Source organism: Alosa alosa, chromosome 5 (assembly GCF_017589495.1).
Source record: "Alosa alosa isolate M-15738 ecotype Scorff River chromosome 5, AALO_Geno_1.1, whole genome shotgun sequence".
Taxonomy (NCBI): Eukaryota; Metazoa; Chordata; class Actinopteri; order Clupeiformes; family Clupeidae; genus Alosa; species Alosa alosa.
This window is the reverse complement of record NC_063193.1, coordinates 25,850,003-25,862,856: the sequence shown is the minus strand read 5'-3', so window position 1 is coordinate 25,862,856 and position 12,854 is coordinate 25,850,003. Positions and strand designations below refer to the sequence as shown.

General features: G+C 42.6%; 1 protein-coding gene across 1 annotated transcript in view; it reads right to left on the bottom strand.

Annotated features, from left to right (window-relative positions):
* Positions 1-12,854, bottom strand: part of si:dkeyp-14d3.1 (transmembrane protein 132C) — a 309,004-nt gene that overhangs the window by 156,357 nt on the left and 139,793 nt on the right. The window contains 1 exon segment of the mRNA XM_048244531.1: positions 7,324-7,467. Coding sequence (XP_048100488.1) covers positions 7,324-7,467 — 144 coding nt within the window.

Sequence of the window (12,854 nt, the reverse complement as noted above, 5' to 3'; positions counted from 1 at the left end):
ATAGGAATAACTGATTGCCTGGTTGATTGCCTGACTGATTGCCAACCTGGGCACCCATTAATGGCCACAGTTCCACCCAGCCCCCTGCAGTTATACTGCGACGAGCTGACAAAAGGGGAGGACCTGTGTGCCACCCATCGCCCCAGGCCCCCAGCATATGCACACATCCCCCACTACCACAACCAACCACACCTCGCCCCCAGACCTTCACCCAACACGCCACTCTTGACCTAAATATGTACAGTATGTGAATGGCTAGGTTGAGGGGTCTATCTAGAGTGTAGCATTAAAGAAGTGGGCATGCATGGTGAATATCTGTCAGGATTTCCCCATGCACACCACACTTACCCTGTGTAAGATGTATGCCTCCTCAATGTGTGCATTAAAATAAGTGAGGCATGCAGATAGACACCTGATGAGGGCATCTACCTGCACTCCACTCTTACCCTAGCCTGTTTTGTCGTTTTGTTTATGTATGTCACCTAACATGTAGTGCGATTAAAAGAGAGTAAAGCGTGCTGTGTGCTTCCAGGACAAGGCGTGTGCATGAGCATGAGGAGGGTGCACACCGGGGCCCAGGGCCAATAGATAACCCACAGGACCCAACCAATGCCAAAACCACACAGCTTAACCGCCAGGACCGAAGTCTCCCAAGCCATCCAATGGGGCCCCGCAGAATAACGATGGGAGAGGGCAGAGAAAGAGTGAAATTAGTAAAGTTATCAGAGAATGTAAATAAAAGGGGAGGGAAAGAAGGGGATGCTATTTATATTACTACTAATAATAATAATAATAACAACAATAATAGTTCCAGCTACCCTCCCCTGCCTAGTGTTCGATGATATGTGTATCTGTTGATGAAGTGTGTTATGATCGTGTGGAGATGGAACTCAGGCAAAGAGGGTCAGGACTGTAAGTAGGTGATAAAGGGGTACCAAGGAGAGGTTGTATCCTGAGTATTGATTAAGTTTGTAGTTGATATATGATATATAGTCTGTTAACAAGTTTTTCCAATGAGTGATGTGAGCTTTTTTCTTAGATTTCCAGTTCATGAGGATTGTTTTCTTGGCGATAGTCAGCGCTACCAGCAGTGTTTTATTGCAGGAGTTGCTTAAATTGACTGTGGATGTATCACCAAGTATGCATAAGGAAGGGGATGCTGGGATGTGACAGCCAAAGATGGAAGAGAGAGATTTTGTGACACTCACCCAGAAGTGGTTGATTGGAGTGCAATGCCAAACCGCATGAATGTATGTATCTGGGTTATTTTGTGTGCAGTGAGTGCAAAGATCCGAGCCAAACCCCATTTTAGCCAATTTATGTGCAGTGAAGTGGAATCTGTGAAGAACCTTGTATTGTATTAGTTGTAGATTACTATTCTTTGTCATGAGGTAGATGTTTTTGCACATTTTGGTCCAGAAGACGGCACCAGGAGTAATTGATAAGTCTGATTCCCATTTGTGATATGGCAGGCCAATTGTTTTTCTGAACGAGATATAATTTTGTAAATTTGGGAGAGTATTGTTTTGGGAGAGGGAATATTAAGCAGCTCTGAGATTGGTGGGGAATGTCAAGGTTAGCTGTCTGGATGTTAATTTTTCCTAGGATAGATGATTTAATTTGCAGGTATTGTAAGAAGTGTTTACTCTCGATGTCGTGCTTCTGGACCAAACAGGAAAAATGAGGCCAGATTATTGTCTTGAAGAATGTGTTGAAGGTGAGTGATGCCCTTCCCATCCATGTGTGAAAGTTAAGTGTTTTTTTATTGACGGTGAAATCTGGGTTATTCCAAATCGGGTGCGAATTGATGGTGCTATAGGTGAATCAGTGATGTGGTAGAATCTCCACCAGGCTGTCAGAGTAGCTGAAATTGTTGGGGCTTTGAAGGATGGATGTTTTTTGACCGACTGACTGCAGAAAGGGAGATCTGAGATTTTAATTTCTTTACAGATTGTTTGTTCTAGGTCTAACCAGGTGTTGTCTGAGGGGGGGGGGGTGTAGCCATTTGTGGATGAAGTGGAGCTGGTTGGCCAGGGCATAGTGCTGGAAGTGTGGGGCCTCTAGTCCTCCCATTGCTTTTTTTGGTTTTGGAGAGTGGCGAAGTTTGATCCTGGGGTCTTATCTTTCCAGTAGAATTTAGTGATTAATGAATCGAGAGACTTAAACCAGAGGGTGGTGGGCTGGGTTGGAATCATAGAGAATAGATAGTTTATTTTGGGCAGTATTGTCATTTTGATTACTGAGATTCTGCCCATGATGGATAATGAGAGGTTCTTCCAGCGTTGAAGGTCATCATCTATTGAAGTGAGTAGAGGGGAATAATTTAGGCTAAATAAGTCTGACAGCCTGGGGGAGACTTTTATCCCTAAGTAAGTGATATAGTTAGTGCAGAGTGGGATAGGTGAAGAGTTGGCTGTCACATCCCAGCTATTGGGATGTAATGGGAGAACTGCAGATTTATTCCAATTGATTGAGTATTCAGAAATTTTAGAGAATGTGTCAATGAGTTTGATGGTTTCTTCTACTGATGTTGTGGGGTCTTGAAGAAAGAGAAGAATGTCGTCAGCATAAAGGCTGATTTTGTGATGCATATATGGAGTCTGGACACCTTTGATGAGGGGGTTCTGACGGATGGCAGCTGCTAGGGGTTCAATGAAGATTGTAAATAGTGAGGGGGAGAGTGGGCACCCCCTGTCTAGTTCCCCGTGAAGAGTGAAACTTTGTGATGTTAGTCCATTGGTGATTACTGTGGCTGAAGGAGAGGTATATAGAAGTTTAATCCAGTTAATGAACGACTCCCCGAAGCCAAACCTCCCTAATGTGGAAAACAGGAAATTCCAGTTCACCCTATCAAAAGCTTTTTCTGCGTCCAGAGTTGCTATGATGGTATTATCTTAAAATTTTGTAGAGTGATACATTATATTTAACAGTCTGCGGGTGTTGGTGGATGAAATTCTACCTTTAATGAAGCCTGTTTGGTCTGGGTGGATAATGGATGGGGTGACCTCTGCTAATCTGTGTGCTAGCATTTTTGCGATTATCTTATTGTCCACATTGAAGAGAGAAATTGGTCGGTAGCTGGATGGCAATGTTGGGTCCTTATTGGGCTTGAGGAGCAGTGAAATTGAGGCTGTGGTGGAACTAGTTGGAAGACGTCCTTTCTGTTTTGATTCATTAATCATTCTGATGAAAAGTGGAGCTAAGATGGTCCAAAATTGTTTGTAGAACTCAGCAGGAAAGCCATCCGGACCTGGTGCTTTATTATCGGGCATCTGTTTCAGGGCATCAAACAGTTCTTGTTGAGTTATAGGTGATTCTAGGTTTTTATTTAGGTCTCATTGAGTTGTGGTAATTCGATGCTGTTTAGGAAAGAGTCTATGAATTCCTGGTTGGGGTTTATTTCTGAAGAATATAGTTTATTGTAAAACTGGTAAAAAACATGATTTATTTCTTCAGGTGAGCTGGTTAGCTTCCCTGCTGAGTTCTTTATGACCGGGATTGTTGATTTTTCTTTGTTACGTTGGATTTGATTTGCTAAGTATTTACCTGATTTATTGCTATGGTGGAAGTTTTCCTGCCTTAGACGGTGAATCATAAATTGAGTGTGTTTATTGAGTATTTCATTGAGTTTGAATTTATGTTTCCTAAGTTTTGCCTGTGTTTCTTCAGTTGGGTTGCTTGCATTGGTTTCTTCTAACTGTTTAATTTTATTGTTGAGTTCTACTTCCTGTTCTTTTTCCTTCATTTTTTGTGTACTGAATATGAGATGATTCTTCCTCTGAGTACTGCTTTTCCTGTTTCCCACAGAAGGGAAGGAGATGATTCATAAGCATAAGAAGAGAGAAGAGAGAGGTGATCCAAGCATCAGTAGGCAGTGGGTTAGAGAGAGTTGAGGGTGACAATGTTATAATCAAGATGAATGTTGGCATGAGGTATGATGTGCTATAGCCAGGTGGTGACATTGGGGTTGCGATACAGAGTTCCATTGACATACAGTTTATCGACTGACAGTGTTGCTCGTTTGCCCTCTTGCCTGAGTTGTTTCATTATGGGCAAGAGGGCTCTTCTTCTTTCCTGTATTACTTGTGGGAATTGGTCGTTTAGTCCGAATGAAGTGCCTTTCAGTTCTTTCCCTTTGCTTTTGATGAGTTCTTTGTGTTTGAAGTGTTCGAACTCGGCGATAATTGGAGGAGGTTTTTTATTGTCTTTGGAAGTGAGACGGTGTACACGGAAGAAAAATAAAGTTTTGTATTTCTGTTTACAAGCGTCAGTGTTCAGTGCGCTGCCATTTTGGATCTCACCCAAAGTCTCGCGATGTTCAGTTCAGTGCATCAGACAGAATTCACTCTTTGAATGTTTCTGCCATGCTGCTGCCTGTTGAGGAATACACATTTTTGGTATCCATAATGCTTTGTGATCAGTTGCTGTAGATCAGTGGTTCTCAATGTGTGGGGCGGGCCCCAATAGTTGGGAATAGAGACATGACAGGTGGGGCACAATGAATTGGAGGACATTTTTTTTTGTGCCTATATTTAATAATGCCTTTCTTTTTTGACAAGATAGCCACACACAGTAGGAGTCATAAACAGACCGACATATGAATTCAAACAACATCAGAGCCAGCGGACCGAGACAGGAAATGTAACCAAAATGCGAAAATAATATTTTAACATGACCATTTTGCCGGGGTGATGGGGTCAGGTGGGGCTTGAAAATTCCCCACATACAAAGTGGGGAATGACAGAAAAAGTTTGAGAACCACTGCTGTAGATGATCTTCTGTGACCCAGACACCCTTTTGAACTGCAGAGATACTTGTCATGGGATCTGGGTTGGTGACAGAAGTGAATAAAAAACACAGGGTTCCCACAGGTCATGGCATTTCTGGAATATCATGGAATTTTGGAAAGTGTATTCCAGACATCAAAACAGACAGGGAAAGACCAGACAGGGAATTGTATAATTTTTGTGGCAAAGTCATGGAATATCAGGTAATTTTGTTGTAGCAGTTTAAAATTTACTTGCCAAAATACATTAATTTCCAAGCAGAATTGGTGTATATCTGGTTATTACCTTTACTGCTTGCTTGTGGAGCCCAACTTTTTTTTATTTAATGCCCATTTATTCATCTCCTGCTCTAAAAAAAGTTTAAAAAAAAGATGAATGCTACACGGCTGTTCTGAAATCATTGGTCAGTATATTGTACCATTCAATATATAGTAAGTAATGGAAATTAATTTTTTTTGTCAGGGAATTTTACTTAGTTTGACTTAGAGTGGGAACCCTGAAAGCAATAACACCTTGACAGCCAGCAAGTAATTTCACAGGGTTGAAGTGATCTCCACACTTGCATAATGCTAACGGACAACTCAAGAACACACAAACTCTGCCGAGATATGGACTGCCAGTCACAAACCTCAGTGCCGGAGAGTTGAGTAGCCTGACCTCGAAACATCCCCCAGCCTCGAGTCCATTAAAATGACAAAATTACACCTGTCACCGCACACGCATATTCATTAAGGCTACTTCCTGATCTGTGAAAGAATGTGAGAAAAAAAAAATCCCCAAACAGATTAAAATGACAACACCATCACAAACAGCACCCCAACAGCACCCCCTCACCACACACACACACACACACACACACACACCCTGCCTCTGCATCTCATTAGGCATCTCTCTCCTTAATTACCAGCCCAATCCTGTTTTGGTCACACGCGCGGATGGATGGATGGACGAAGCCTCTTATTTACGGGATTAATTGGAGCGTGTTAATGCAGATGGGAAATGACCACAGCAATCTCACAGAGTTCATTTCACAGCGGAGCGCGGAGGCCTGCACTCCGCAGCTGGGGGCTGGTGTGTGTGTGTGTGTGTATGTGTGTGTGGTGTGTGTGTTTGGGGGTATCTGTGGGGCCGTGGTGGTTGTGGGCTAAGCTTTTGGGAGCTTAATGCACATCATCAGTGGAGGAGATGTTGACCCTGACTAAATTAACTTTGGAGAAAACATACAGCATTAGTCAACAAACCAGAGGAGCAGAGGGAGCAAACACACACACACACACACACACACACACACACACACACACACACACACACTCACTCACTCACTCACTCACTCACTCACTCACTCACTCACTCCACACACACACACACACACACACACACACACACACACACACACTCACTCACTCTCACACACACACACACACACACACACACACACACACACACACACACACACACACACACTCACACACTCACAAATGGTGAAAGTGTCTGCCAGACTTCCCTCAAGACCATTTCAAGGCAGGGTGAAGCACATCTGATGTTACGTGCAGTTCCGATGTAACCCGCTGTAAGATATAAGAAGGTTTTGCTGTCTTACCTTTTTACAGAATCCCATTCAGGTCTCCTTGGAGAGCACCATTACCATGCAGTTCTTGTGTGTGTGTGTGTGTGTGTGTGTGTGTGTGTGTGTGTGTGTGTGTGTGTGTGTGTGTCATGTGTGTGTGTCTGTGTGTGTGTGTGTGTGTGTGTGTGTGTGTGTGTGTGTGTGTGTGTGTGTGTGTGTGTGTGTGTGTGTGTGTGTACGTGTGTGTATGTGTGTGTGTGTGTGTGCGTCTGTGTGTGTCTCTATGTGCCCATGTGTGTGTAAGTGTGACAATATTGTTTTTTTTTTGAGAATTACTAATGGCCTCCTCCGGATTGAGTGACCCTCTTATGGCACTGTCACCGGTACAGCTTACATCAATCTCAGCTGAGCACGTCAGCCCTGTCTGAGACTGCTCAGTAGCAGGCCCCATCAGCGCTCTGAAACATGACTCATGTTCCGCTGATAGGAGACTTGATCAGTGTTTGTCCCCGACCAGTGATGACAGACAACCCAATCTGCCTCCAGCAGCCGTCCACCTGAACAGATGGGACCGACCTCATCTGGGCCAGTGTTGTGGATGTGAGAGCAGAGCGAAACGCTCATCAAACAACACAGCAACACGCACACAGACACACACACAGACACACACACACACACACACACACACACACACACACACACACATACAGTACACACACACATCCGTGCGCTTACACAGACATGTATGAGGACACATACATATGCACCTCTACGTATGGCCTCATGCACAAACCTACGTACACACACACACACATGTGTGCACACATGTGCATGCCCAGAAGATCACACATGCACACACCCACCCACCCGCACACACACCCTCACACACACACACACACTTGGACTCACAGGAAACTGAGTAATCGCCAGCATACAAAGAAAGTTTGGGGGGTTGTCATGGAGACTGACCTCTGTCCGTAGCTGACCTCCTTGCGGCGGCAGTGCAAGGTTACGACCCTGTGCCCTTCGCTGCGGACGTCCTGGCTCACCATCCACAGGGTAGGGTTGCTCGGCCGCGCCCCCAGAAAGGCAAAGCCCTCTTTTAACTTCACCCTGACAGACAGAACAGGATGAACAGAAGATAGAGATGGAGAGGGGGGGGGGGTGGTCAGATTAAATTACATTTATTAATTATTTCATTCATTTAGTGTCTTTGTTTATTGTGATATTTTAAGCTGCACCAGCAGATGTGATGATATATGATCCCTATAGACCTGCACATCAGATGGGAACTAGACATTAAAAACAAACACTGCTTTGGCGAGCAATAATGCACATGTGCAGTATACACAAACAGCTCACAAAAGCTATGTGAAGCATAAATTAGCGCCAATGCATCAGTAAGCATACACTCATTCAGGTAAATCTCACCATACAGTATGTAAATGCAATGCAAAATTACTAAGGCCTCATTTAACAGCAGATTAACTCTTCTTCTGACACAGTTATATGGACACTAAAATATAAAGAGTTACTGCTCACAAAAAAAACATAATAGCATTTTCAGGAACCATTTTAAAAGAAAAGATGATATACTTTCAATGAAGTGATTCTGAAATGGCCCTATGTGAATAATTCAATCTGCACAAATGTGTGAATTTGTGTTGTGGGACCAATTAGATTAGTCTAGTGCCACCTCTCCATCTAGACCTTATTATCGCATTGGGAAATGAACACGGAAAGGCATGGACATGCACACTCTCAATTTCCATTAGTTATTATACACACTGGAGGTGGTGGTGTGGAACCCTCTTCGTTATGCAGAGTTCATGGTGTGTTTAGATTTAAAATCTACACACACACACACACTAACACGCATGCACACACACACACAAACACCAAATTATGAAACATTCATATTCAAGCCTTCATATTGCACAGTTATATAAAACGAAATCATGCATAGCTGAAATGCCAGTTCAGAAGACTTACAACCTCACCTATCAGCATACCATTCACACACAGTGCTTCCATGCCAGATAAACAATGCAGTTGAGTGAGTCACAACGACTGTTCAGAGTTCATCAAATATGCATGCACAGGTCCTTCTGCACCTCCTGTATGCTGGGGTGGAACAGTGGAAAGAACCTTGACAGATGACATTTTCACAATGTTCCAGAAATCCAATTTGACTGCATTTGTTTTCTTCCTTTGATATGCATGATTCATTCTAGCATTCAAGCTATTCAGTGTGCTTTAAATCCAAACTGTTGCACAATGTAAAAATGAAAAGCATCCCATAGAAACCTGTTCACATTTCAGACTAGACAAATGTTCTTCATGGAACCTGTAAGGACCTATACATATACACAGGACAAAAGGACTCCATGGAACCATACATACTGTGCAATCATTACTCAGGAGTAGCAGTGTGAGAAAGCCTGTGATAGGAGAGACGAAGTGATGACATCATCAAGTATCGACTCCCCCTCCCCCCATTTACTTTCGCTCATTTTGCAGTCGTTGCAGTCGTCTCTCTAAATCGTGAATAACAATGTACCTATTTCCTGTGTGCGTAAATGCAGAATGTAAGTTACCTACCATATTTTATCATTAGGTCACCAAAATGTTAACTTGTTAGCTTGTTAACTTGTTGTATTTGTACGTTTGCATACAATATTAGTTAAAGCCATATCCTGTGTTCTTGTGGCTAGTCTGGCTAGTCTAGTTAACCAACATGTTAGCTTACCACTTCATCTACTCAATCATCATCTTCATGTGTTAAAGTTTCCTATGAATGTCTGTTAACATTGACATTAACTGTGTTGCATTAATATGCTTAATAACGTAGCAATGGCAAGTTAATCACTTAGTACCTTATGTTCACGAATTTTCTAGCAGTCTGGTCATTCCTTATACACTGGCGCCATCTAGTGGCAATTCATTCTAACTGTAATGGTAATCAGGAATCTCATGCACAACATCAATGGCTGTGTTAGTAATCCACGTTTATTCCTTATTTCATTTCAGAAACCACTCACATACATATATCAAACACATATCAAATGGAAACCTATACAAAACATTGTTGTCAACTCAAGTTACGAAACTGTGAAGATTAAAGAAGATAAACAGTGGATCTGTGTCCGTGAATTCTCTGACCGGAAATCGCAATCCATATCTCGCCACTCAGTCAAAACCTTTATCCTGGAGTCCCAACCTCCATTACAAGCAGTTTAATATACACATACTGCATACTGTGTATTCATTACTCTGAGTAGCAGTTGAATATACACATGTCAAATTTCAACATTGTTTTTTAACAAGAGAACATCTAACCAGGGCTTTGAACCAGATTTTTTTCCAGTTGGTTCGTTCCGAACAGAAACAGTATTTTACCGTTTCTGGTTTTCGGTTCAACCCTAAAATTGGCGTTCCTGAACCGGTTAACAACGTTCCATGTCAGCTGCGGGACATACAAATAAGTAGGCTGATCATTACAATTTTAAAATTATATTGTTAATCTACGTACATAATTTTCCTTAACTCTCTATCTTATTATCAAACATTAAAAAAGCACTATAGGCTACATTATGCGGCATAACTGTAATTCTGACATGCCTACATTTTTTTCAGTATTATATGTGAATTAAGACAAGTCGTTTATTGGCAAGTGTACCTCACCAAGTCATATTGCACAGAAATCTTGTCAAAGAACAAAAAAAATAACGGTATTAACTGGTTACCATTATTTTAGATGAACGATTCTGTTCCGGAACTTTAAAAAATGTAAAGTTTCTGGTTTCGTTTCTGTTCCTAGCAACTGACATATCAAAAGTTTCTGATTTTCATTTTAGTTCCGTGAACCGGTTCAAAGCCTTGCATATAACACATGCAAACAGCAACTTGTGTACTAACAGAATCATGCATTATTAATCTCTGGGGACTTGAAAAAGAGCTAGCTAGCCCACACTCCACAGATCAGTTAGGGTCACTAGGGTCTAGTTTAGTCAGTAGTTACTAACTAGAGTGTGTGTGTGTGTGTGTGTGCCCACTAGGGTCTAGTTTAGTCATTAGTTACTAGAGTGTGTGTGTGTGCCCGCTAGAGTCTAGTTTAGTCATTAGTTACGGGTGGAGAGTGAGTACAGCCAGGAGGTGACAGATGGTACTCGTCCATGTCAGATGACACAACAGCACTTCAGACATGCCCACTGAACATGCAGGGGCTAGAGATGGCACACCTCTAGTGTGTGGATGAGAGAGAGACAGATAGGGTGTGTGTGATGAGAGAGTGTGTGTAAGAGAGAGAGAGAGAGAGATGTGTACATGTGAACACTGTGTCCCAGCGACTGCTGTGTCTTTGGTCCAGATGATGCCATGCTTCCCCAGATGGAGCCTCCTGTCCTCCCCCACCTCCTAAAAACGAATCCCACCAACAAAGAAACACAGTAGCCAGACTAATGGACACTCTGTCTCTACTACTGACTTATTGAAGCTAAGCAGGCGTGGGCTTGGTTAGTACTGTACTTGGATGGGAGACCTCTAAGTTGCTGCTGGAGGTGGTGATGGTGGGTGGCTTATATGTGGCACTCTTCCCTCTGGCCAAAAATAAATCTCAGTGGCTGGCCCTTTTACAGTGGCACAGACACTATGCTGTAAGAGATGCTGTACTTCAGTGAGATGTCAAACCGAGGTCCTGACTCACTGTGGTCATTAAATACCCCATGGCACTTATCGCAAAGAGTAGGGGGTTCCCCAGTGTCTTGGCTGAATTCCCAACCTGTCTCATTCAATCTGGACCCCTAATCATCCCCAAGTGTAATTGGCTGATTCATTCATTTCCTCACTCTCCACCTCAAGCTGATCCATAATGGCTGCCGTGCATCACCCAGGTGGGTGCTACACGTTGGTGGTGGCTAGTGATGTTCCCCTTTACTGTGAAGCACTTTGGGTGCTTTAAAGTGTTATAGACTATAAATGCAATGTGTTGTTTGTTGAAACTGACAGCTGCTTCTCTTTTTTTCTCCTCCCCTCTTCCAAACACGCAGCGGGGTGGACGTCCACTTATACGCATGGCTGGACGCAGATATATCAGACTCCTCCATGCTTGATTGCCCGGTTTATAATTAGGCAGTGGAGGCTAGACGCAGCGTGTGGGTTTTGTAGCGCTGCGATGATTACGCCATGTTATTTGGCCACCAGGACCCGACGGAATCGATAAGCAACATCTCGAAGACCAAGTCGATAGCACTGCATCACAAAGCCACAGCGCTCTTTTTCTCTCTTCAGCAAAACTATAGTCTGACTTAATTGCACTGCGGACTGTGTATATCTTATCGACTGGAGCGAGAATGGATGGCCTTACAGTTGATGTTGCTAGTTTTAGGCAAAGAGACATGTTGTACGGCCAGAAAAGTCAATGTTGCAGTCTTTGCTCTGAAGGAGTTTTTCATAGTTGTGTGATCTAAAGTGTTACTGTTCTGTTATTGTAGGTGTACATGTACTTTTTACTGTTGATCACATGGATCAATTAAATCACATGGAATATAGTATGTTGATATATTGTAGGTCTTTGCTGAAGTGTTGCTCAAACAACATAATCGTTCCTCAGTACTAGTATCTAGTATTCAGTACTTTAAAAAACAATGACTCATGATCCTTTCTGATGAGCGAGTATCTGAATTGTTTGACAGACTGTAAATACATTCAAAGAGTTTTTTTTGGAATGTGTAAGTTGCATTAATGTGCAACCAACTACAGGACCGACAGCATACTGCAAACAGTGGATGAGAGGAGAAATGGGAGACGCTGAACTTGTGACCTTGCCTCTATCAGCGCTATAGACCCTTTCAACAATAAAAACAAAAAAATGCTTGAACATTCTATTTGGTTCCCAATCTACTTCCTCTGCATTAAAGGTCCAGTATGTAGGAAATGGAAAATGGACCATTCAAAATGATCACCATATGTTGTCAGAGAGTAAGGAAAACACGATGAATTGAAGTAATGGCTTATTTGACAACATTACTCTAACCCGCAAAACCCATGAAAAAAATGAGTTACGGGCGGAATGTCTTAGAATTTTCGTTTATGTTTTGAAGCGATTCATTCTAGAATAGCGTATTAATAATGGGCTAGCTGGCGTCCTCCTATTTGGGTTTCCAAATTAGCAAAGGCCAACTGTCAACAGCTGTCAGTTGTAGTCATGAACGCCTATGAGAGGCAGGCAAATTTCCAAAATTTAAACAAGAAACAAATTAAGTGGACATCGGAGGAGCTTCCTGAGATGGTGACGTCTTCTTCAAACGAAGAATATCAAGTCTGACTTAGAGCTGGCCATATTTCTCCCACAACAGGTAGCCTAGGCTAAACTTCATCTGCATCGCTAACTTCAGCTAAATATGTTACGTTGGTTAGAGAGGTATTTTTTGTTTTCACTGTTTCCGTAATGTGTAGCTGGGTCATGGTTGGAGAAACGTTAAAGCAGCTGCAGGTCAACT